The sequence below is a fragment of the Cavia porcellus genome, unplaced genomic scaffold (assembly GCF_034190915.1).
Source record: "Cavia porcellus strain 051 isolate PalLab524CR breed Dunkin Hartley unplaced genomic scaffold, mCavPor4.1 scaffold_1, whole genome shotgun sequence".
Classification (NCBI taxonomy): Eukaryota; Metazoa; Chordata; class Mammalia; order Rodentia; family Caviidae; genus Cavia; species Cavia porcellus.
In genome coordinates, this window is record NW_026947484.1 from 93,221,660 (window position 1) to 93,243,624 (window position 21,965).

At 36.5% G+C, this 21,965-nt stretch overlaps 1 protein-coding gene across 3 annotated transcripts in view; it reads left to right on the plus strand.

Moving 5' to 3' along the window:
• Positions 1-21,965, plus strand: part of Adamtsl1 (ADAMTS like 1) — a 927,295-nt gene that overhangs the window by 555,517 nt on the left and 349,813 nt on the right. For all 3 annotated transcript variants that reach the window (XM_063251663.1, XM_063251668.1, XM_013155112.3), the window contains one exon: positions 12,047-12,174. In XM_063251663.1, coding sequence (XP_063107733.1) covers positions 12,047-12,174 — 128 coding nt within the window. The remainder of the gene's footprint in view (positions 1-12,046; positions 12,175-21,965) is intronic.

A 21,965-nucleotide genomic window follows, 5' to 3' on the forward strand; every position in this document is an offset into this window, starting at 1 on the left:
TTATTTCCCATCTACGTGTGAGTAGATCTGTACTGTTTGCAGATCATAATGACAAATCTAGTGGGATTTAATAGAGCAAGTCTTTTCTGTAGTGATTTAAAATTAGGAACTTATAGAAATTCTATTCTGTATAAGATTAAAGAAAAAAATTAAAGGGCCAGGGATTTAGCTCAGTGGCGTAAGTGCCTGCCTGGCAAGCACTAGGTCGTGAGTTCAATCCCAGATACAAAAAAAAAAAAAAAAAGGTGATGTTAAGAAAATAATTATAAACAGTCATGTATGTAAAATAAATACTGATTTAACCAGAGAATGCATGGCCAGATTGCTGAGAGTATAACAAAACCTATACTAAACAATAGGAACTGACTCAACTGTTGCTGATAATGAACCTAAAATGTGGGGAAATAGATCTGTAAATCTACATATATTTTAAAACATGCATTATAAGTTATGCAGTAGAGAACTACCTTAACAGAGTCTCTGTTCTGATACAAAACAAAGTACACTGTGAAAATTGTTGCAATAGCCATTATAGGAGACATATCATAAGACATTATTTGCTATATTTCCATTATTTCCTATTGTTTACTGGGAATTGGATGGGAATTAAATCAACAGAGAAGCTGAAAATCATCAGATAAATCTGACTTTACCCCATCACTTGAGAGACCTGTACTTATACATATTTGTTGATCTTCAAAGAGAAAAATAGTGCATTTATTAATAAAATGTAGTGAGTATAATTTAGCATTTATTTCATTATCCAGAAGTTTCCTTAGGAGTTGCCATGGTTTTGGGTGCATATAGTTGTGTAAGTAATGAAAAGCATTCACAAATAGAGATTTTCTCTTTCAAGAATTACGTGTTCATTAATGGATTTTAGGGCTGAGACAATAGGACCACTTATACTTGAATTACATTCATCAGTTGTACTGCTCAACATCATGCATATGTTAGCACTTTTACCTTTATAAAAATCTTTATAGCAATTGTAGGAATCAATCAAGAAAATGCCCATGCCCATCTCCTATTTTGTAGCTTTGAGAGTTGATTTTTAAATATGCTTAAATTAAATAGGTTAATTTTAAAATTCTAGACTTTTTTATGTCTGGAGGTATCTTAGCAATTATCTGACCAAGTATCCATCTGTGGAAGTGGAGACTGAGGTACACATAACAAAGTTGTCTAAAACAAAATAGCAAAGTCCAGGAAAAGCAAAAGTACTACAGTGACCAAATCCTGCTGCCCAGCTTACGGCCTCATTTCAGAGGTTTTGACACCAATGTTACACACGTCTGATCTCTGAAATATTTTAAAATCAAAAGTGCTTATAAGAAATCAATTAAGCAATGAATACTCCCTGAAATTGACATCTGTTGTAATCCCTATATGCAATTCATCAAAAGTATACAATGCCAGGCTCTCTTTCCAGGCTTCATCTTGATACTTGGCTCCCTAAAGTTTTAATGTTAGAATTCTACTATTCAAATTTTTAGATTTACTTTTATATGAACTCTCTTGTCGCCAGTCCATAAAATTAACATTCATACCAAAATTTACTTTTACTTTTTTTTTATTCTGCTAATTTTATATATTACTACAAATTATATCATGTAAATTTTGTACTTACTAGGGCATAACAATAAATATTATTCATTTTTTATTAGTAGCAGCCTGTGCTTTTAATTAAGTCAAGATCCTTCGCCCTTCTCCCCTGTCCCACTAGAGCTGCCCCTCCTAATCCCAGTATGCTCATCTCCAAAAGCACTGGCTGGCTGCTCAGAAGTTGCAGAGGGAGTGACTCTTGTTTACTCAGCGATGAGGGTGCTTCAGGAGACAGATATCAGGACTGAGACAAGATTAAGACAAGACGTGGCAGGTTAATCATCTTTCAACTTTAAATATTTTGGGTAAACTTAGAGGTGGCATCAAAAGACAAATAAATAGACAGAAATGTGATCAACTTTTTCCACCATGGGTCAGATTTATTTTTGTGTCCCTCCGTTCTTTTATTGGCAGCTTCTGCATACATTTCCCACCTTGGTGTTTAGAGAACCGGAGTGTAAGTGAACTAGAGCAAGAGCTGACAACCATCATGAATCAGGCATTCAACCACAGCTTATCCTAGCCCTCCTTGAGTTACATCTTAATTCAATGAATATTCATCAAAACTTATCCAGTATTCTACAAGGCAGTGGGAACACAAAGGCACGTTTATCTTTGTTCGGCCCTAAGAAACATACTAACCACTTTGGGGACAGATAGGTACAGTGTAGTGACTAATGAAAGCTAAATCCACCTTGTGCACCAAGTCCTAGCAATGTGCTCAAACCACTTAAGAGAGGAAGTGATTGATTCTAATACTCAGAGAGTAGAGAAAGCATCACTGGACAATGGGAAAACAGCTTCGAATCAAAGCACTTACAGGATCATAGTCAGAGAAAATAAAGATATAACGAAAACAAAAAGGCAAGGAGCCTAGGCAATAACTAGATAGTAAACAACACCAGAGATCCTTGCAGCACCTTATGTGACCCAGAAGCGATGCCACGTCCTGGAGTACTGAGGCATGTATGCTACGAGCAGCCGGACTGAATCTAGGCTGTCGATTTAGGGTCAGATGAGTAAGGATCTCGTATGACACTCTAATAGTTTGGATTTTATCTTATACCCAATGGTTCTTAAACTTTTTGAGGGAAACTGATGAAAGCTATAAATCCTATTTCCAGAAGTATAATAATACACATAAGCCCAAAAAGTAGTATAGAGTTTCTGAATACTCACAGCCTACCTGGAATCCATTACTGGATCTCACTAGCTAGACAGTGGATCCACTGACAGTCTTTTACAAAGTGGCTCAGCTGTGTATTCTAGAAGATAACTGGCACCATCACAGAGCACAGACTTGTGGTAGGTAAGGCTGGAGATCACACAAATCAGAAGTGACTTCTATCAACAGAAAACCAGACTCAAGGGTGTAAAAATGAGTGTAGATGGAACTGAGAGGTATTTAGAAAGGGAACTAACAATAGTTGGCATCTCATTAAATAAAGGACATGAAGCAGTCAAATATTTTATTGTTATGTATCTTTCCCAATAAATTATAAATCCTCCAAAAAGCATTCCTTCACTAACCTGACCTCAGAAATGGGCAGAAATGAAAATAGGCCTGCGGAATTAGAACTCCATACTCGTGTAAAAGTATCAAGTTGCTGTAAAAGCCAAAGCTGCAGTGGACCGCAGAGTAGCCAGTTCTGAAGCTGATAGATACTTGTAGATACTGATTGATGAAGAGACAAAGAGCTGTTGCCAGTGGCAATTATTTTAAGGAAATGAGCAACTTGCTGGGTGCTATGTCTAGCCTACCTGGGGCTCCTGACCCCAGAGCATTTCCTGAATCACTGGGCTACTCTGTTAGTTTGCTTTCCTTTCATGCAAGCATTACTAGGACCATAAGCAGAACCTTTACTGCCCAAACTGCCAAACCTGCAAAACTATTCTATCTAAGCCTCTATCTTTAGAAATAACTATTGTTAAAACTAGAGGCAAATGCTATCTGTTGTAGGCACAGTGACATGAGAATTGAGAAAAATACTGCTTTTTAAAAATGAATCCATCTCAGGGGCTGGGGGTTTAGTTCAGTGGCATAAGCACCTGCCTTGCAAGCAGGCGGTCATGAGTTCGATCCCCGGTACCGATAAAAATGAAAAAGACAAAAAATAAAATAAAATAAAAATGACTTCATCTGAGTTACCAGGGCAAAGATTTTTATATGATTCATTATCTAGGATGCAAGAGAACACTGGTGGTACATGAAATGAAGCTGGAAAGCAGAAAATGATTTCTACACTTGACACTTTGAAGTAAGTAAGTAACTATATATTTCCAGCAAGAGTCCACTTTCTCCTTCTCCCTGTGCCCTGCATATGTTTTTGACAGAAAATGGCAAATAAGCAATTAAAGATCAAAACAAAGTACACTTGCAAAGCATTTCCTCATCTACTAAATATTTGTCAAAATATTTTAGATTTTCTTCAAAATGACATCTATAATAATTAATTCAATTATAACTGTAAATAATTCAGAAATAAAAAGTATAACCCTTGCACTCCAAGGATTTATGGTTTGAGAAGAAAATTGTTATGCAGAATTATGAACCTCAAAAGCCACAAAGTCTTGATTAATGTATTCTGTATTCACTAGTTCCAAATTGGTACTCTGGATGGAACATCATGAAATCACAAGTAGAATTATTGCAATATTCAGAGCTTAATTCTTATATGTTTTCTAAGTAAGAGAATCTAATGTGACTAAAAGCAGAAACAAAGAGTATAGCAAAGAAGAAAACATAATATTGAGTTGGGAAGAATATTTTAGATTTCAGTTCCAAACCTTTATCCCATACCATATGTGTAGTACTTGAAAAAATATCTGATCCTCAGTATCAGAAGAAAACCTAGAATCTCATGGAGCTTCGGTCCCAACCATTTCTCCAAACTGTTTGTAACTACATGGCACTATGGTGAACCAAAGAAGAATTGAGAAAGTTCTGCTAAAACCCAAAGTTTAATTGCTTGACAGTGGCATGAAGTTAACAATCATTTCTTCTATCAATTTTATGTGGGCCTTTTGTTCATCAAATCCTAAGCCATATCAATTTATTAACTTTCTAGTTTCCTCAACAAATCAAAACCTGAGACCTTTTTCTTAATAGAAATTCTTTCTCCAGGATTCCAAACTCCAACATGTGCTTTCCAGAGCCTGCAATGTTTCCTTAGTCCTACAGATGTTTTGTAAATTCATTTCAACAAAATTTGCCAATGCTGCAGAAAATATCTGTGGCTGATTGGACTCACAGTTTGGACAGAGCACGATTTAGATTAGATGGAATGGAAACTGAAACTTCTCCCTGGCTCACCAGGAAGTCAGGAATTCACAAAAAGAGCAGAGAAAGAATTTTGTTGGAGGGGGAGTTTCAAACATGCCCCTTTTGGGGAGTGGAGGGGTGTGTAAGCCTCCGGGAGGTGACTCTTCACTGTTTTTCTTGGTAGTGGGCCTACATATTATTTTCCACTGGAGATTTCTTTTCTTTTTTAAGTATAGCGAGAAATAACAGCAGTGGTCGCAGCCACCGGACAGAGTGGCTTCTTTTTTAGTACTCCAGGTGAAATGGCTAATGTTTCACACTAGAGGTGAAACTCTCCAAAGGTATCAAAATATGTCTGATGTACAAGGGCCAAGAAGGCATTCGCTGTATCATAAACGGGAATGATGGGTGTTTTAAATCACTGCAGTTTTTATAGGATACAGTTCTCCAACCACCTTCTTTCCCTTTGTGAAAGAAAGGAAATTACTTCAGCCTTCTAATCCTAATTAAGCAGTGCCTACATTTAGGGTTAGGGTGTTTTATTATTATGAAACAAAGTATTATTGTGTAGAAAGAAAACCAGGCTGACAGGCCTCATCTTGCAAAAAATCTCTTTAACTTCTTCAGGTTGTGTGTGTATGTGTGTGTTGTCATTACATACATTTAAAGGGAAAAATGCATACTACTTATATTAATATTCTATCAGTACTATGACAAAGCAGTTACAGTGTTTCTATTTACTAAATCATACGTTTAAAGTAGCCATACTAACAGGACAGTGAAAGAATATTTCAGTCAATGCCTTCCCTTGAGATAAGCTGTTGCAAAATACTTAATGGCTGGTTGCAGATTTCCTGAATACTAATCCTTGTCCATATCATTAATTATTGATCTTAATTCAGCTGGCCGTGAAATTGTGTTCTGGTGGAGTTTTCCAAAAACCAGAAGATTCTCAGCAGATGAATATAATCTGGTCTTGTCCCTGGATAGAATAAAAAAAAAAAAATCAAGTTACCATAGTTTTGAGAGGAAAATCTCACTGAAGCACTTGACATTGAGCAGAGTCAGCTTTTCTTTCCTAAAAAGAAGTGAAACTGTCTTAATTCCATCTCCAAGTTATTATTCTCAGGTTGAAGAAGAATGCAGAGAACAAAAATAATCTTTTTAATAAAGAAAAGCAAGAGCATCTGTCTTTTTCATTTTACAGTAAATTCATGCAATGATAAGTGCTGTGCAAAATGGAAAGAAGGTCAAAGTCTGAGGCTTGGCAGCAAAAGAAACACTTGGTTTTACCAGATACTAGCTTTGCAGCTTGGTGGAGGAGGTGTGTGTTTGTGGCATGAAGTCACAAATAAATTAATTAGCACTCAAGTGCTAGAATTACACTGGGTAGCTTACAAATGTGCTCTCTGGTAATCTTCGTAACCTGCCTTTTACAGAAGTATCAGTGTTCACATTTTATAGACTGAAGAACTGGTTCAAAGAGATCTGGCCCCAAGCCTCATCAAGCTTTCGTGTGTACTGATGAAGTCTATCTGATGCCTAAGCTGTGCTCTTTCTCCTACTATGATACAAATTGTTTAAAGTTTCTGAGTTCAGTTTTCTTATTTATGGAAAAAATATTCTCACTTTACTTGGCCTATTGTGAGGATTAAATACCGTAATTTGTGAAACTCCTGGCATGTTTCATAGCATTTAAGTACTTAGTAAATTCCAGCTTTCTCCCTCACCATAAACCCTCCAGATATAGGTGCAATCAGGCATTCTCTCAGAAATGGAGGAAAGGTGTGCTTGAATATGTGCATAGGCATGGTAAAAGAAAAAGTAAGACAGGTACCCCCGAATCCCCATGGCCTGTATAGCTTTTACACCTTGTTAGAGAATAGACTTCTCTCTTCAGTAGCAAGGGACAGGCTTCATTCGGTGGCCTCTGAAAGACCATGCACTGTGTCACTGGCAGTTCATCATATCCTCCAACAGTACAGCTGTGATAAGAACCAGATGATCTGAATTTCCTAAGCAAAGCCGGCAGTGAATATCATCTGGGAAGCTGCATGCCTCAGTATCCATATACCCTGCTCTTTAAGAAAGTACATCAAAAGCTAATGGACTTTTACAAGAGCCCCGTTACTGCTTAATGTCGGTAAGCTCTCAGGAGCAGGGATTCACAACCCCTACCATGTACAGTTGGCAGCAGAACCAGTGTTCCAAGCTGTTAAAGAAGCCAAGGATTAGATAAGATTTATAGACACCCAATGCAAGTAAGAGAGCTAAAAATGGAATCTGCAGATTTCTTTCCAATGCTTCATACATACACAGACAGGATATATCTTTGCATAAATTGCTCCACTTTGCATGGGCAAATCACAGGACAAATGGTTCTCTCATCATTGGAGGGGTTGCCCTTCTTTTTAAATTTAGAAGTGTGTGACACCCGTTTTGCACAGTCACATACACAGCTCCAGATGGCTTAAGTAAAATGTCGTGTGGGAGGAAAGGAAAACCAGAGGTTCAGGTGCTTTCTTGCCCATCTTACAATTATAAGCACCGCTCTTTGCTTCACTATGTAGCCCACTTTATTACTTTTGAAGATCTATTAATGTCTTAAAAACACTGTGCTTATCATTTTAGCTGTTATATGACTTCAATATTACGAACACCATTTCCTCAGCACCTACTTTCATTTTCATTTAAATCTTTATAATTTGATCTCTTGTAATATTTGGAAAAAAATATTTTGCAAATACTCTGTGTATGTGTGGCTCTGAGAAAATGTGAAGAGACTAATTTCTAATTTATGCTTCATCCTCCAGTGTTGTAAGTCTTTGGTAACCTGTTCGTGTTCCAGTACAAGTTTCTAGACTAGATGGTACATAGGAAATCACTCTAAGGTTAAGTGTCCATTGGACAGTGAAATGTAGGGAAAATATTACTTATGTAGTTGCTCAGAACACTTAACTGCTTGTTGCTGTCAATCTTGGAGCTGTTCATCTGACACTTATTGGTACACTTTGGTTCTAGAATCAAGTACAATATCATAAGATGGAAATCATATTTAGATAATTCAATAGTGGTGAGAAAATGACACAAATCTGATGCTGGATATAGGGAAGCTCATCTCATATTCACAGAAGACTTGTAATGGTCTGTAGCCATGGTCTACATTCCATGAAATTGGCACTTATTCATGGTTAGAGCCTCCTGACTGTGGAGTAGAATCAATAGCATTGGACAATTGATTGCTGGGTTTTCCAACAAAAAAACACAGTTGATATAAAGGCTTTTCATCAAATACTGTGTTTAAAGGTCAATATGTGGTAACAAAGATCCAGAAATGGCTAGACTTTTGTAAATTGAATACAACTCAATTGACATCCTCGATTTTCATAGGGATATATAAGCAAGATTCAGGTTTTTCTCTTCTCCATGTTTTGTGGATTTCTCAAATGGTGGCTCCAAACAGGTACCTATTCTTACCCAGCCAATAACAGTAAAGTGAAAGAAACACTGTAATAAGAATGTGATTTACAATGACTTTTCCCCTCAGGTTCCATATCAGAAGCATTTTGACTTTTTATGATGACCTTCTACCAGTGAAACATTGTCATTCATAAAGCATGTAGTGGTTCTTCTTTAGTTCTGGATCACTGATAACAATAGTTAAAAGCCATAATCTCCCCTAACACTGCTGCTGAAATTTTTATCTGTTAGGCTCAGATATAGTTTCTCAGTCAGTATGTTTAATAGCAACCGTGGTTTACTTTGGAAACATTAAAATATTACATTTATGTGATAGAAATAAAATTTTAAAATACCAGATTAACTGTATAGAAAGGCTTAGATTTTTGGTTTAAAAGCACTCAATACTGCTTTGAGGCAGTGCATTATCTAGTCCTTATTTTACTTCAAGCCCCCGTTTCCCATAACACATACAGTTTCAAAATACTGTTTTTAAAAATACTGCTATAATGTCAAAAGGACACACATTCAAAGGTAAGAGAGAAATAAACATGAGTTCTACCAGGGCCAGACACAAAAGTTATGTTGAAGACTGCCTTAAAGACCATAATAAACAAATACTTCGAGATTTTAAATAATGTGAAAGACATTGCTAAAATGTCATTTCTGTTTGTAGACTTTAAAATTTGGCATAGTTAAAGAGGAGGAAAATCACTTTCTCCAACATTAAGCATGGCCTCCGTTGAAATGAATTATGTTTATTTCACTTGCTAAGAGAAAACTTGGAGTTGGTTCCACTTTGAGAAATAAACCTATGCCTTATTTGTAAGCTAGTGTTAGATCTCTTTCAGAGAAATGTGGGTTCTTACTATGATGGTGCTGAAACTTGTACCTTGTGATGAGATAAAATGTTTGGTCAATGAAATGTTACTTGAGAGACATTCAGTGCCTTTTCAGACAAGCCACCTGAAAAATATCAATCAAATTTAGTAGTTTAAAACAGTGTTTCTGTAGAAAAACAAAAATCACACAGAGAGCAGCTGGAGGAAAATTACCCCAACAATGTGGCATTCTGGTGCATTTGTTATCTCACAGGAAATGTAGTTCTCCTGTGAATGCTGCACATAGGATCCTTTTTTTCAGATTCATTATATGGGTAACTTCAGACTCAGTAATCTCTAGGTCACTCATTTCAATTACCACAGCTTTCTGATACAGTTTTCACCTAAGTCAGATTGAATTTGGATAAAATTGGGAGAAGTGCATCATACAAATGGTAATGTCACCAGGACAATACTACATTAACCCCTCAACCTTCTTATCCTCCAGTCACACCGAGAAAACACGAAGGGTTTTAGGAGATGTACAACCAACTTTTGCAAATATAGGGAATCCGTTTAATGGGGGTTTAGTGGAGAAGAGACTTGAGTATGTATAAGCCCATAGTGCAAGGGCCTTTTCTTTCTTCCTGTTTACCTCTTAAATCAGAGTCTTCTATATTGCTGTGATGAGAGATTGATATTATAATCCTTAGAACTCAGTTTTGGATCACATTAAGTATTTTCTTTACACAGGACAGATTTTAGTGTCACCAATGTATTTCTGTCACTAATGCAATCTAACAATTTATAGGAGACTAAAATCACTGGCAGATCACATCAGCATGCAGATACAGCACAGCCAATAACTGTAGGGTCCTATTGTGCAGGGATGTGATACTTTGAGAGTGTAGCTATTCAACAGGTTCAACAAGAAACCCCATGTGCGTCACCAGTGTATTTCCAATAATTGTACAGAGGCTGTATAGGATGTCAATTGGGACTAAATAATGTCCAATTATAACAGTAACACACGCTTATAAGGTGTCTATTTCTTAGCCCTATGTGCTTTTTAAAATATACGTATGTTTGTTGTAGCAAATATATGTAACACAGCGTTACCATTTTGACAGTTTACTTTTTATTAGCATATGTTTGTAGTGCCTTATGACTGTAATTATCATGGGAGTTGGTTCATGTACCATTTTTAAGCATATATTTAGGTGGCATCAGAATATTCACATCATCATGCAACCATCATCATTACCATCCATCCAGAGCATATTTTCTTCTTTCAAAATTGAGGCTCTTTACACATTAAACACCAGTTCCACATGTTGCCTCTCTCGGCCTCTGGTAACCCCATTCTATTCTCTGTCTCTATCTGTTTGGATATTCTGAGTACTTCATGTTAGTGGAGTCGTACAGTATGCATCCTTTTGTGATTGGCTTATTTAACTTAACAAAATGTCTTCAAGTTTCACCCATATTGTAGTGTGGGCCATAATTTCCTTTTCAAGCTTGAATACTAATATTCCACTGTATATCTATATTACAATTTATTTATAGGTCCATCTACCCATCAACAATTAGGTTGTTTCTAACAAACATTCTTTTTATATATTCACATTTAAATTTCTCACAATGATGTGGTGATATAGGCCTATTGATTACCCATATTTTTATGATAAGAAAACAAAAAACAGGTTACATTTTTCTATATCAAGGACACCCCAAAGCCAGCATTATATCCCCCACCATTTAAGTAGATCCAGAGTTCCTGCTAATAAACACTGTGACATCCATCTCCCTTTCAAATGATTTAAGAATCTAAATAAAGCATGTACTAATTAGAAAATATTTCATATAATACTCTGGGTCAGGTTTCTGACTTTATTGTGTAGATTCTAAAAGTTTCACGGAGCCAGGAAAAGTAGACACTGGTAGTTCCAGTTCAAGGAGGCTGAGGCAAGGGGGTTGCAAACTCAAGCCTTCGCCTGTGACTTAGCAACTTAGGGAAACTCTGATTCAAAATAAAAAGTAAAAGGGGCTGAGAATGAAGCTCACAGTGAAGGTCCCTAGTTCAATTTCTAGTATTACCAAAGAAAAGAAACATGCCAAAAAACAGTTGAAAAACTGGACCCTACAACAGCTAATTTATAAGGGATCTCATTTCTTCAAAATAAAAAATTAGTGCTGTTCTATGACTGACACCACTCAGGCTAAATTCATCTAGCTGATCCTCCTCTGCAGGGCATGAGGGTGTAGTGGCATGGTTATAACATCCCCATTTTATAGAAAGGGTAATTGAAGCTTGGAGTGGTACATTACAGTGCATGCAAAACATTCTTAGAACGCCTGAAAATAATACGCAAATTTTTGTCAAGAAGTGATCCAGCCATTGCTAGCATCAATTCCTGCTGTAGCTCCTGTGAATATATCTGAAAACTGGGAATGAAATTGCTTCATAGAACAATGTCAAAGATGTGGAAGGTGGATAGGTTTTGCAGTGCAACGCTGGTATGTACAAATCAAGTTTCTCAGAGCCGAGACACCTGTGAGAACGGCTTCTTTTTAACAAAGACACAAAGAGTAGATTCATGTACCCAAACCAGAGTTAGGAGGATCTCGAGGCAATGAACCTTCCTTATCCGAGTCCTGTTTCTGCCTTCTCCCTTCCTTCCACCAGTGTGATGTTTTGTCCCTTTCAGGGGTAGCCCAGGGTCTCTAAAATCAAACGACCCTCTCCAAACATCAACACACGATCCAGTAGGAAAAGAATCTTAATGAGGGCTTTCATGTCCAGCAAAGCTATCGTGGACAGACCTAGGAGCCACCACTCGTCCGTCCACGGTTCAGGGTTGGCGAGGACAGGGTGCTGACCCGCTCTCCTTTCTTGCAGAGCTCCCGGACAGCGCGCTCCGAGGAGGACCGCGACGGCCTCTGGGACGCCTGGGGCCCCTGGAGCGAGTGTTCCCGCACCTGCGGGGGAGGCGCCTCCTACTCCCTGCGAAGATGTCTCAGCAGCAAGTAAGTCCTGTGCCCGCTGCTGGGGGCTCTGCGAGCACAGTCTGTTTGCGGTGGATCTCTGTGTTTGCATTAGGCACCCTATTCTGAGGCTCACAACCTAGATGAAGGAGAAGTAAAGGAAGGTACAGAGAACTCATTTGGAGTATTTTATTTTACATCCATCTCCAGCTATGCTTTTCTGTACTCTCGCTTTGTGGGAAACAATTTAGAATTCACTTTATTTTCCAAATTTAATTTTTGAGCCAACCTGAGAATTTTATTATTTGAAATTGTTCTAGAACCATGAACCTTTTGTATCATCTTAACAATTACAGCGACAATGATTGCACAATATCGTCATTAATAGCAAATCGAATGTATGTTGTATTTCCAGTGTTATCAAGTACTTTACAAATAAATGATGCATTGGTTTAATTTTATAGATGTTCTCATAGCTAGAAGTTTCCTAAGGTTATTCAGTGCATTGAATAATAAATTTTCAGTCTAACAAGTTTAGAAGAACAGAAGCTTCAAGGGGATGAATAATGGAGGGACAAAAGAGGGAAGGGTAGGGGTGACTTGTAAGAGAGAACCAAAGCGCCCTGAAGTCTTAAAATGGAAAGTTGTTGCTAAACGTAATAATAATTCAAAACTGCTTTTTGAGTTGTGTGGTCTGTGACTAGATTTGTCTCCAAACTATAAAATATAATGCATCATGGAAATATTTTTTAATGAAAAATTTTATTTGACAGTGAAAAGTGTTAAAGGCAGCAAAATGGAGTTTGATTGAAATCACTGTATATTATAAAACATGAAACAGAAGAAGAAAAAATATGCATCTGCTGATTCTCCTAGACATTTTATAAACAAACAGCAGAAAGTCATGAGATACAAGTTCAGGAAGAGATCAGCTTACTTTAATAACACTGAGAATTTCTTGAAATCAGGTCTAAGTCTTATTCTTTTATGTTTCTCTGCACAGGATTGACAAAGATTTTAACAGATTTAGGGATTTTATAAATGGTTCTTCATTAAATCTGCTGAGGACTAGAGATTGTTTTGGTTCCAAACAGGTCTCACTGGAAATATTATATCCTAAGAAACATAGCCAACAGACATATCTTGCAAGATACCAGACTGGTTCTGGCAGTTGGGCATTGTAGTGTTTGAGTCTGCATTGAATCCTCCTTTAACACTAGACTCTTGAAATGATAAGGAGAAAATAGAATTTTTCTCCTTATGATTTAGCTGTTGCATTAATCCTAAACACAATAAACAAAAACCTGAATCTGCAATACATGATACTACTTGATGATAACGTAACATAATTAGCATATACCAGCAAAGCCAAACACATTTAGAATGTTCCTGCTACCTGGTTTCCCAAATTAGCAACTTTGGACATTCTGTGGGAATGGATGAAAATGGATCACACAAAACTAGTGAGAAATGTATGGCGATTTTCATATTGTTTCCTTGAATGTATGAATGCTACATTGTATTAGAATATTTTGCTGAGTGAGAGGGGAAAAAAACTTAAAAATAAATTTAAACCACAAATGCAAATCTGTAATTCAGAAAATAATCAAATATTGATGCTGTGTAAAATTTATAAATACCAGTTTTGTCCTCTAGTAAAGTTAGGCTCCCATTGCTAGAATTTGATTAAAATACCACAGAATAAGTCAGTTGTCCTCTATTTAGAATGTATTTCCAATACTTTGTAATACATTAAAAATGTAGAATGTAAAGTCTTAAATTATAGACACGTGGAAGATACATATAAGCATTAGAAAAACATACTCAGTAAACACATACCACTCAGTAAACATATACCACCTTCCTTCTTTAGGAATTTGAAGAGCAAAAGGACCCCCAAATAGCTGTTTCCAAATTTGACAAGACTATGAAAATGGGTCTTGGTTTTCAGAAAGCTAGTGATTCATGTAGACCCGTGCATTGTCCAGACATGGAGGGTGGGGAATATAGCTCGGTGGTAGAGCACTTTCCTTGTATTTGTGAGGCCCTGAGTTTGACTCCTTGCACAACAATAAATAAATAAACAACACATGGACATAATTTAAACTCTAAAAGAATTCTAGTCATTCTTTAGCAAATTACAACTTGTCACCATTATGAAACCCTGGAGCAATCTGAGTAAACATGAAATGTATATTTTTTTAAATCACAAAAGCACTGTTTGTACATGTCTTATCATATATTTTGACACTGTTCGTCATTAGGGGCCTTGTTGTCACAATTAGCTGAACTGTGCCACTTGGAACCTTCTGTAGACAGATGACACAGCTAGACGTTGACTCAGCCATGCAGTCCTTGATGCTGGTGGACTTCCTGGGAACAGGATCTAGTGATGGGACTCCATTAGCTCATTAGACTCTAATGACTTACATCTTCCGGCTATTGGGCTGAGTTATTATCCGTGGAATTGTATTTGGCTGTACAATCTTCATCTCCATGGGAGTGTAAAAAACCACAGGGACTAAGGAAATGCTCCTGTAATAATACCACATAAATATGCCGTGCAGTTGGATTCAGAAATGTTGTAATGCTGACTTTTAGAAAACCTTACATCCTATTTAAAGTACACATTTATTTTGAGAAAGCACTTGATAATTTAGCCACCAAATAAACTATTATAGAACAGCTTGGATAATGTCTGTTATGATTTAAGAACTTTGTATATATTGTGCTTTTCAAAATGAGACGTGTGTACACATGCAGATCTGCAGTGAGCTGTGGCAGGGAGCTCACGCTGACAGCATCGTCTGTGGATGCTGTTTGGGCCCCCTTATCCTGGCAGGCCCCTTCATAATCAAAATTCAGTTTTCTTCACTGTGAAGTTATTATGCTTGGAATCAGAGATTCCCAAAGTTTATGTGTCTCTTTGGCTTTCTCTTCCTGCCACTTGGTATCACTTGACAAGTTTTATAAATGGGATGTAATCTCTGCATTTTTTTTTTCTTTTGTGTGAGGTAAAATTCCCCTTTGGTACCTAATGAGAATGAAACTCATTTGGGCAAATTCAGTTCCTCTCCTTGCGTAGCTTGAGTGTATCTGATTGGTATAAATCTGCTCAGGATCTTAGAAGGAAGCTTAATCATTGTTTTTTAAGTTGTCAAGCTCCTAAGAAGTATTTGTTTCTTTGGTATTTGTCTTGGAATCAAGATCTTCTTTCACAATTAACATCAGTTCCTCAGGTTACAGCCTCATGCTTCAAAATGCTAAACTTAGAGCAGTTAGAGTTAATGGAAAGACCTAGCCTCAAAATGTTTAGTTATATTGTTGGGTATAAAACTTAAAATTTAATTTTCATCGAAGTACATAACTCTGAACAGTAAGAAATATTGAACACATATACATATGAAACAAAATATAATAATAAAATACTAACAGTTTCTCATCAATACATGACTGTTATTAAATCAGGGCTTATATACGGACTTGGGTATGAATCCAGACTGAGTTTGAACATATTTAAATCTTGTACTTTTGAAATGGGTATATTCTAAAGTCTGTGTTCAGCTTGAAGACCTAAAATCAATCTGACTTTTAAAAATTTTTTCTAGTTCCTTTCTCCACTAGTAGCACCATCTATCCTAGAACCAGATAGAATCCGTCCCTTTGCTCTCCTTAGATCCCTAGTGTTCATGGAAGCTCTCCTCAGCCTGTTGTTTATCTAGTGCTGCAGTAATGCTGTGTAATAACTTCTTAGTTTCTCTGTAAAGCCAGATAAGGGATAATGGTTCAGCTAAGCAGTTCTGGTGACCTTGGCTGGGCTTGATCACGTATTGGGGGTTGACCAGCTGTTGGCAGAACCAGGCTGGTGTCTTTTGGGCCCACTGAGGCAACTCACTTATCCTCCATTTGTCCCTCATCTTCCAGCGGGCTAAACTAGGCCAGTTCCCCCAGTGGCAGCAAAGGTGTAAGAGAGAGCCATTCACTGAGCTGAGCTTCTCTGTCATATTTGCTGCTATCCTATTGGCAAACCAAGCCAGCAGCCAAACCGAGAGTCAGAGTTGGAGAGTGAAAATGTTCCATGGAAAAGCATGAGATATACAGAAGGTAAAAAAGTGGGACCATTATTGTAATCTACCATGGCTTTCTTATTTATCTTTAATGGGTAATGAAATTAATGGATTTTACCTCATCTCTCTATTCAAGATTTAGACATCTGAATTCAATTCAGTTACCTTACACTTTTGGAAAATATCAGAGGTTCTGAATGTATAAATCCCTAGAGGCCCCACTGGTAACTGGAATATGGTTGTAGTCTAATGGTAAGCATCCAAATATAGCCCAAATAAATTCCATCCACCTGTGAGTTTACGTGCCAGACCAATTTTGTGAACTCGCCAGTTATTTTGAGGTCTGATTTTTAAACCTATTGGCTAATAATTATTTCATTCCCAAACTATAAGAATGCACAGGGAGCTCAATTCCATTTATGGAATAGATGTCAGCCTTTCAGCTTCTGGAATTAGTTGTGCTTTGTGATGGATTCAGAGCTTGTAAGGAGGCTTGTTTAACCTTCCAGTTAGAGAATATTCTGAGTTATCTTTTGAAAGTTACAGGGAAAAAAATCAGTGGAGGTAAGCAGAATGAAAAGACACAAAAGCATTAAATACAAATCCTTCATTCTGCTTGATATTGAGGTGGAAGAGGGAGCCTTGTCCCAGGAAGGCAGAGCAGAATTCTTTCCTGGACTTCTCCCATGTCCAATTTCTAAGGCTTACAGAAAGTAGGCAATGTTCAGTTTTCCCAACACACAGTATAGGCGCACTGATAATTTCCTTTATCTGCAACCCTGATTTAAGCAACACTGGAAGACACTGTAAAAACATCTGTAACCTTTATGAAATTCTTTTTTTTTTTTGTCTTTTTCTTTTTTATTGGTACCGGGGATCAAATTCACGACTGCCTGCTTGCAAGGCAGGCGCTTATGCCACTGAGCTAAATCCCCAGCCCCTAACCTTTATGAAATTCTATAAGGCTATTTTCTGTTTCATTGAAAAACGTGAATAATAACAACTGTTGCAGATCTTGTGTTGCACATGAAATGCATGTTTGTGTTTCGTTAATTACAAAAAAAAAACTACACCTGCTGATACTTGATAGTTCTCCACCAGTAAGTGCAAGAATGGATTGATTATCTGGAGAAGCTGCGTCTCTCTCTCAGTTCTTCACCCTTCCCAATCCCCACTAACTACTCTGAAATGTTTATAGTAAGCTTATTGGTCTAGCTTTTTCTTTAAAATGTGATACTAAATGTCTATCTCTGAGATACTAAATAGCTATCTGAGAGCTCTGTGTTTGTCTCCAGCCAGTTAATTTAGCTTTGCCGATAAAGAGTTCCAGATGCATAAAGCACTTAATACTGTGAGTAACCTCATCTCTACCACCGTGGTTTTCTGATGCCAAGACAAAGGTCAAGAGGGAAACTGCAGCTTATTTGGAATGGCAGTGAGTCAGATAACTGGATGCTTTTAAAATATGCTAACCTTTCCACTGGTGGCCCAAAAAGATTTGAACATCTTTTAAGATCTTTTTTTTTAAACTTTATAAAATGCCAAATTAAAGTTAATCTAAGGATGAGTAGATTACTACTATGAATTAATACACTGAGGGTATGAATATTTATTAAATCCTAACCAAGTAAATGATGAACTTGGCAAAGAAGTCTATGTATAAAAACTGACAGCACTTTTTAGAATTTAATCAGTTTTGAATCCAATATTTGAGTTGAATAAAATTATCAGATAAGCAAGAGTTAAAAATCAGCACACTGCAGGGAATACATAAAAGCAGTGAGATGATGCTATTATTCCAAAGATATGTGACTGCCAGAATGGTGTCAGCATAGCACAGAAAAACAGCCCCAAGGAGTCTTATTCCACAAGAATAAAGACGAGCATTCTCAGTTTCTCATTGCATGGTAATCATGCTACAGAAAGTACGCTAACTTCTCTGACTTTTAATTTTGAGCACACGTTTTCTACTATGAAAATGCTGATACACTTATACAGAATTTAATTAGCAACTAATTTCTATGCCATATAATAATAAATTCCAGAAGAAAAATTTTGATAGTAACATTTGGCTCCTTAAACACCTATTTTTCTTCTTCTTTTAAAGGTATCTCATCTCTTCCACAATACCCATTAAGATTCCCAGAACTTGTTTTTAAGGATTTAAAAAACCTTTAGCTCAAATGAACCCCAAAGCAAGATTTATCTGTAATTCTTCATCTAGTGTTGTATGATATCAGCCATGTTTTCCTTGGAAATGTTTGTGTTTTCATTTGAAAGAAAGATATACAAGCTTGGAGTAGGTTAGACTGCTCATGTCATTTATATGAGGTGGTCTTTTCATTGTGTTGGAAAAGATTGCACGTTTGGGGACATATGTTTAAGAGTTTGAAGTTGCTTTCCTTTTACTTTTTGGGTCAAAGCCTAACCTAAATGTATTACCAGGACTTCTAATATTCCAGGCTATATATCTTAGAGGGTATACTATTCCAAGATCTAATCTCCTTTCAGGGGGAGAATGCACTCAGCCCAATGACAATGTTTAGAACCAATTTATAGTCTAGTTTGTCCCAGAAACCAATTTGTTAGAAAAATAAAAAAAGATGTTTGAAAATGTGTTTTGGTGGGAATCTGTAAATTTTAGGACTTTTTGTATGTTTAAAAACTCTTACTTGATTTTCTCAGTAGGCCGTCTGATGTTTTTATTTCCCTTCAATTTTTATTTATTCACTCAATAAATATTTATTGAACTTCCACAAGGTAAGTTTCTGGGTATAACTAAGAATAGAAATCCCAAGGTACAGCATCTTTCTCTTGGGAATTTAACAAATTATTAATTTAGCACTGAGTTTTTACTGATTATATTGCAAGACACTCCGTGAAACAAGAGGATTTCCTCAGTTTTATAAGTAATACACTTGTAGGTTTGAAGTCTTTGATTTTATATTTATTCCTGTGTCATTCTGGTATTACCATTTTATGTTGGAAATCCTTTATTTTTCTAATTAAATTGTAAACATTCCTCTTCTTTTACTTTTACAATGGTTAGCATACCACAGACATTTTAAAGTTTAATAAAAAGCTGGGCATGGTGGCACTTGCCTGGAATCCCAGCACTTGGGAGGCTACGGCAGTAGGATCTCCATGATTTAGAGGTCAGCCTGGGCTACAAAGTGAGTTCAAGGCCAGCCTGAACTGCATAGCAAGACCCTGTCTCAAAAATACAAAAACAGTCTGTTAAGTGTACATGCATTTCTTTAATGTATGCCTCAAGAGGAACAAGGAAAAACATGTAATATTGAACATGTCTAATAAAAGGATAAGGGACCTAATCCTTACACTGCAGAAGCAAGATTATTGGAAGCAATTATGCTTTTGCAGAACTGAGAAAGTATTTCAGATTTGGATCTTAGAGCTAATCGCTTTTCACTCCCTCTTTGGTGCGACCTCTCCTTTTTTTCTAAAATCTACAAGAAAGCTTAACAGGAAGCACACCCTCAACACACTTTGTTAAGCACACTAATAATTGTATATAGCAGATCTCTAGGACTTACTCATATTGCATTCTTGAAATTATACTCATCGAACAGTAATTCTCCATTTCCCCTTCTCCCTGGCCCCTGGAAGCCTTGATTCTGTTCTGTGTCTATGTGTTTAAACATTCTAGGAACCTTTAGAACTGGAGTTATGCTGTGTTTGTCCTTTGTGAATGTCTCATTTCACCTAACGTGATATCCTCCAGGTCCATCCACTTTGTTACATATGACAGGTTTTTACTTTAAGGCAAAAGAGTATTTCATTGTATTAACCACATTTTTTTTATCAGTGACTGTTTAGGTTGTTTTCAGATTTTATCTCTTGTAAATAATGCTGCAGCAAAACAGAGGAGCACAGATACATTTTGAGATTCTCTTTTCAATTCTGATGGATAACTACCCAGAAGTGAGATTGCTAGATCATATAATAGTTCTATTTTCAACATTTTGAGGGGCCCCATTCTGTTCTCCAGGACTTCCATGATTTTGTATCCCTATAAAACAGTATGTAAGGATTCCCTTTTCTCAGTGTCCTCATTAACCTTTATCTTTTGTCTTTTTAGTAACAGCCATCTTTATAGATATGAAGCAATGTCACTGTGGTTTTGATTCCATTTCTCTGATTAGTAATTTGAGTATCTTTTCATATACCTGTTGTCCATTTGTATGTCTTCTTCAAAGAAATGTCTGCCAAAAAAACTTTCCCATTACTAATTGGCTTAGTTTTAAGCTGCTAAGTTGAAAGAGTTTCTTAAATATGTTAGACATTAACTGCTTGTCAGAAATGTGCTTTGCAAATATTTTCTCCTATTCTGTCTTTCCATTTCATTTTTTGTTTTCTTGTCTTCACAGTAAAGAATTTTTATTTCAATATAGTCTCATTTGTCTATTTTTAACCTGTTTTTTATTTTAAGCCAAGAAATCAATGCCAACACCAATGTCATGAAATTTTTCCTTGTATTTTCTTGTAGAAAATTTATAGTCTCAGGTTGTATGTTTGTCTTTAATTCATTATGAATTTCTATTCTTTTGTATGTAAATATTCACTTTCTCCAACGCCATTTGTCGAGGAGATATTTAGTCTCCCACCAGATCAGTTGGGGTATGTGTGTGAGTTTATGTGTGGGAGTGATATGATATATTCACTGATCCATGTGTCACTCTTTATGGCAGTACCATACTGCTTTAATTACCATAGCTTTGCCAAATATTTTTAAATCAGGAAGTGTGATGTTTCTGTGATTTCATTTGAATTTTAGGGTAGTTTTTCTAGTCCTATTTTTAAAATGCCATTGATACTTTGAGAGGAGTTGTAGTACATTTCTAAACTTTGTATAACATAGACATTTTAATAATAGAGTCTTCTACTGCATTAGCACAGAATCTTTTTCTATGTATTTGTTCATTTCTAACTTCTTTCACCAGTATTCTGTAGTTCTCACTGTGCAAACCTTTTGTCATTTAGTTTATTGCTATGTATCTTATTTTTGATAATATAGAGCTAGTCTCTTTATTACCTTTCTGTGCAGTAAATTGTTGGTGTATAGAAGCAACTAATTTTACAGTAATTTTGTTTCCTGCAATTTTATTGAATTGTTTTATTAGATTTGCAGCTTCTGTGGTATGTTTAAGGTTTTTTACATGTAAGATCATGCCATCTACCAGTGATAATTTTATTTCTTCCTCTCTGCCTTGGATGTTTTTAACTTCATCTTGCCCAACTGCCATATGTACTGTGCGGAACAGAAGTGACACAGGTGATCATCTTTGCCTTGTTCCTGAGCTTGGAGGAAAACCCTCTGAGCATGTTGTTAGCTGTGGGATTTTCACATATACTCTTTATTATGTTAAGGAAAGTTCCCTCTATTTCTAAATTTTCCAGTTTTTAGCATGAAAGGTGTTGAATTTTGCCATTTTTTTGTATCTAGTGGCATGTGGAATCCATCTGTCCTTCTGTCATGGAGGTAGTTCTAATCTTAGCTGTACTTTAGGGTCATCTGGAAAGCTTTTTTAAAATACAATATCTGGACCTCACCAAAAAACAATTAAATTAAAACCTCTGTGGGTAAAATCTTGTCATCAGATATTGTTGAAAAGCTGTTTAAATGATTTTTAATGTGTATCCAGTTAGAACTACTGCTCTGTTGAAAGGGATAACAGAAAAATGATGAGACTGTCACCAAATCACTGGAAATTTAGACAGAGATAATGAAGAAGATAAAGGGATTTC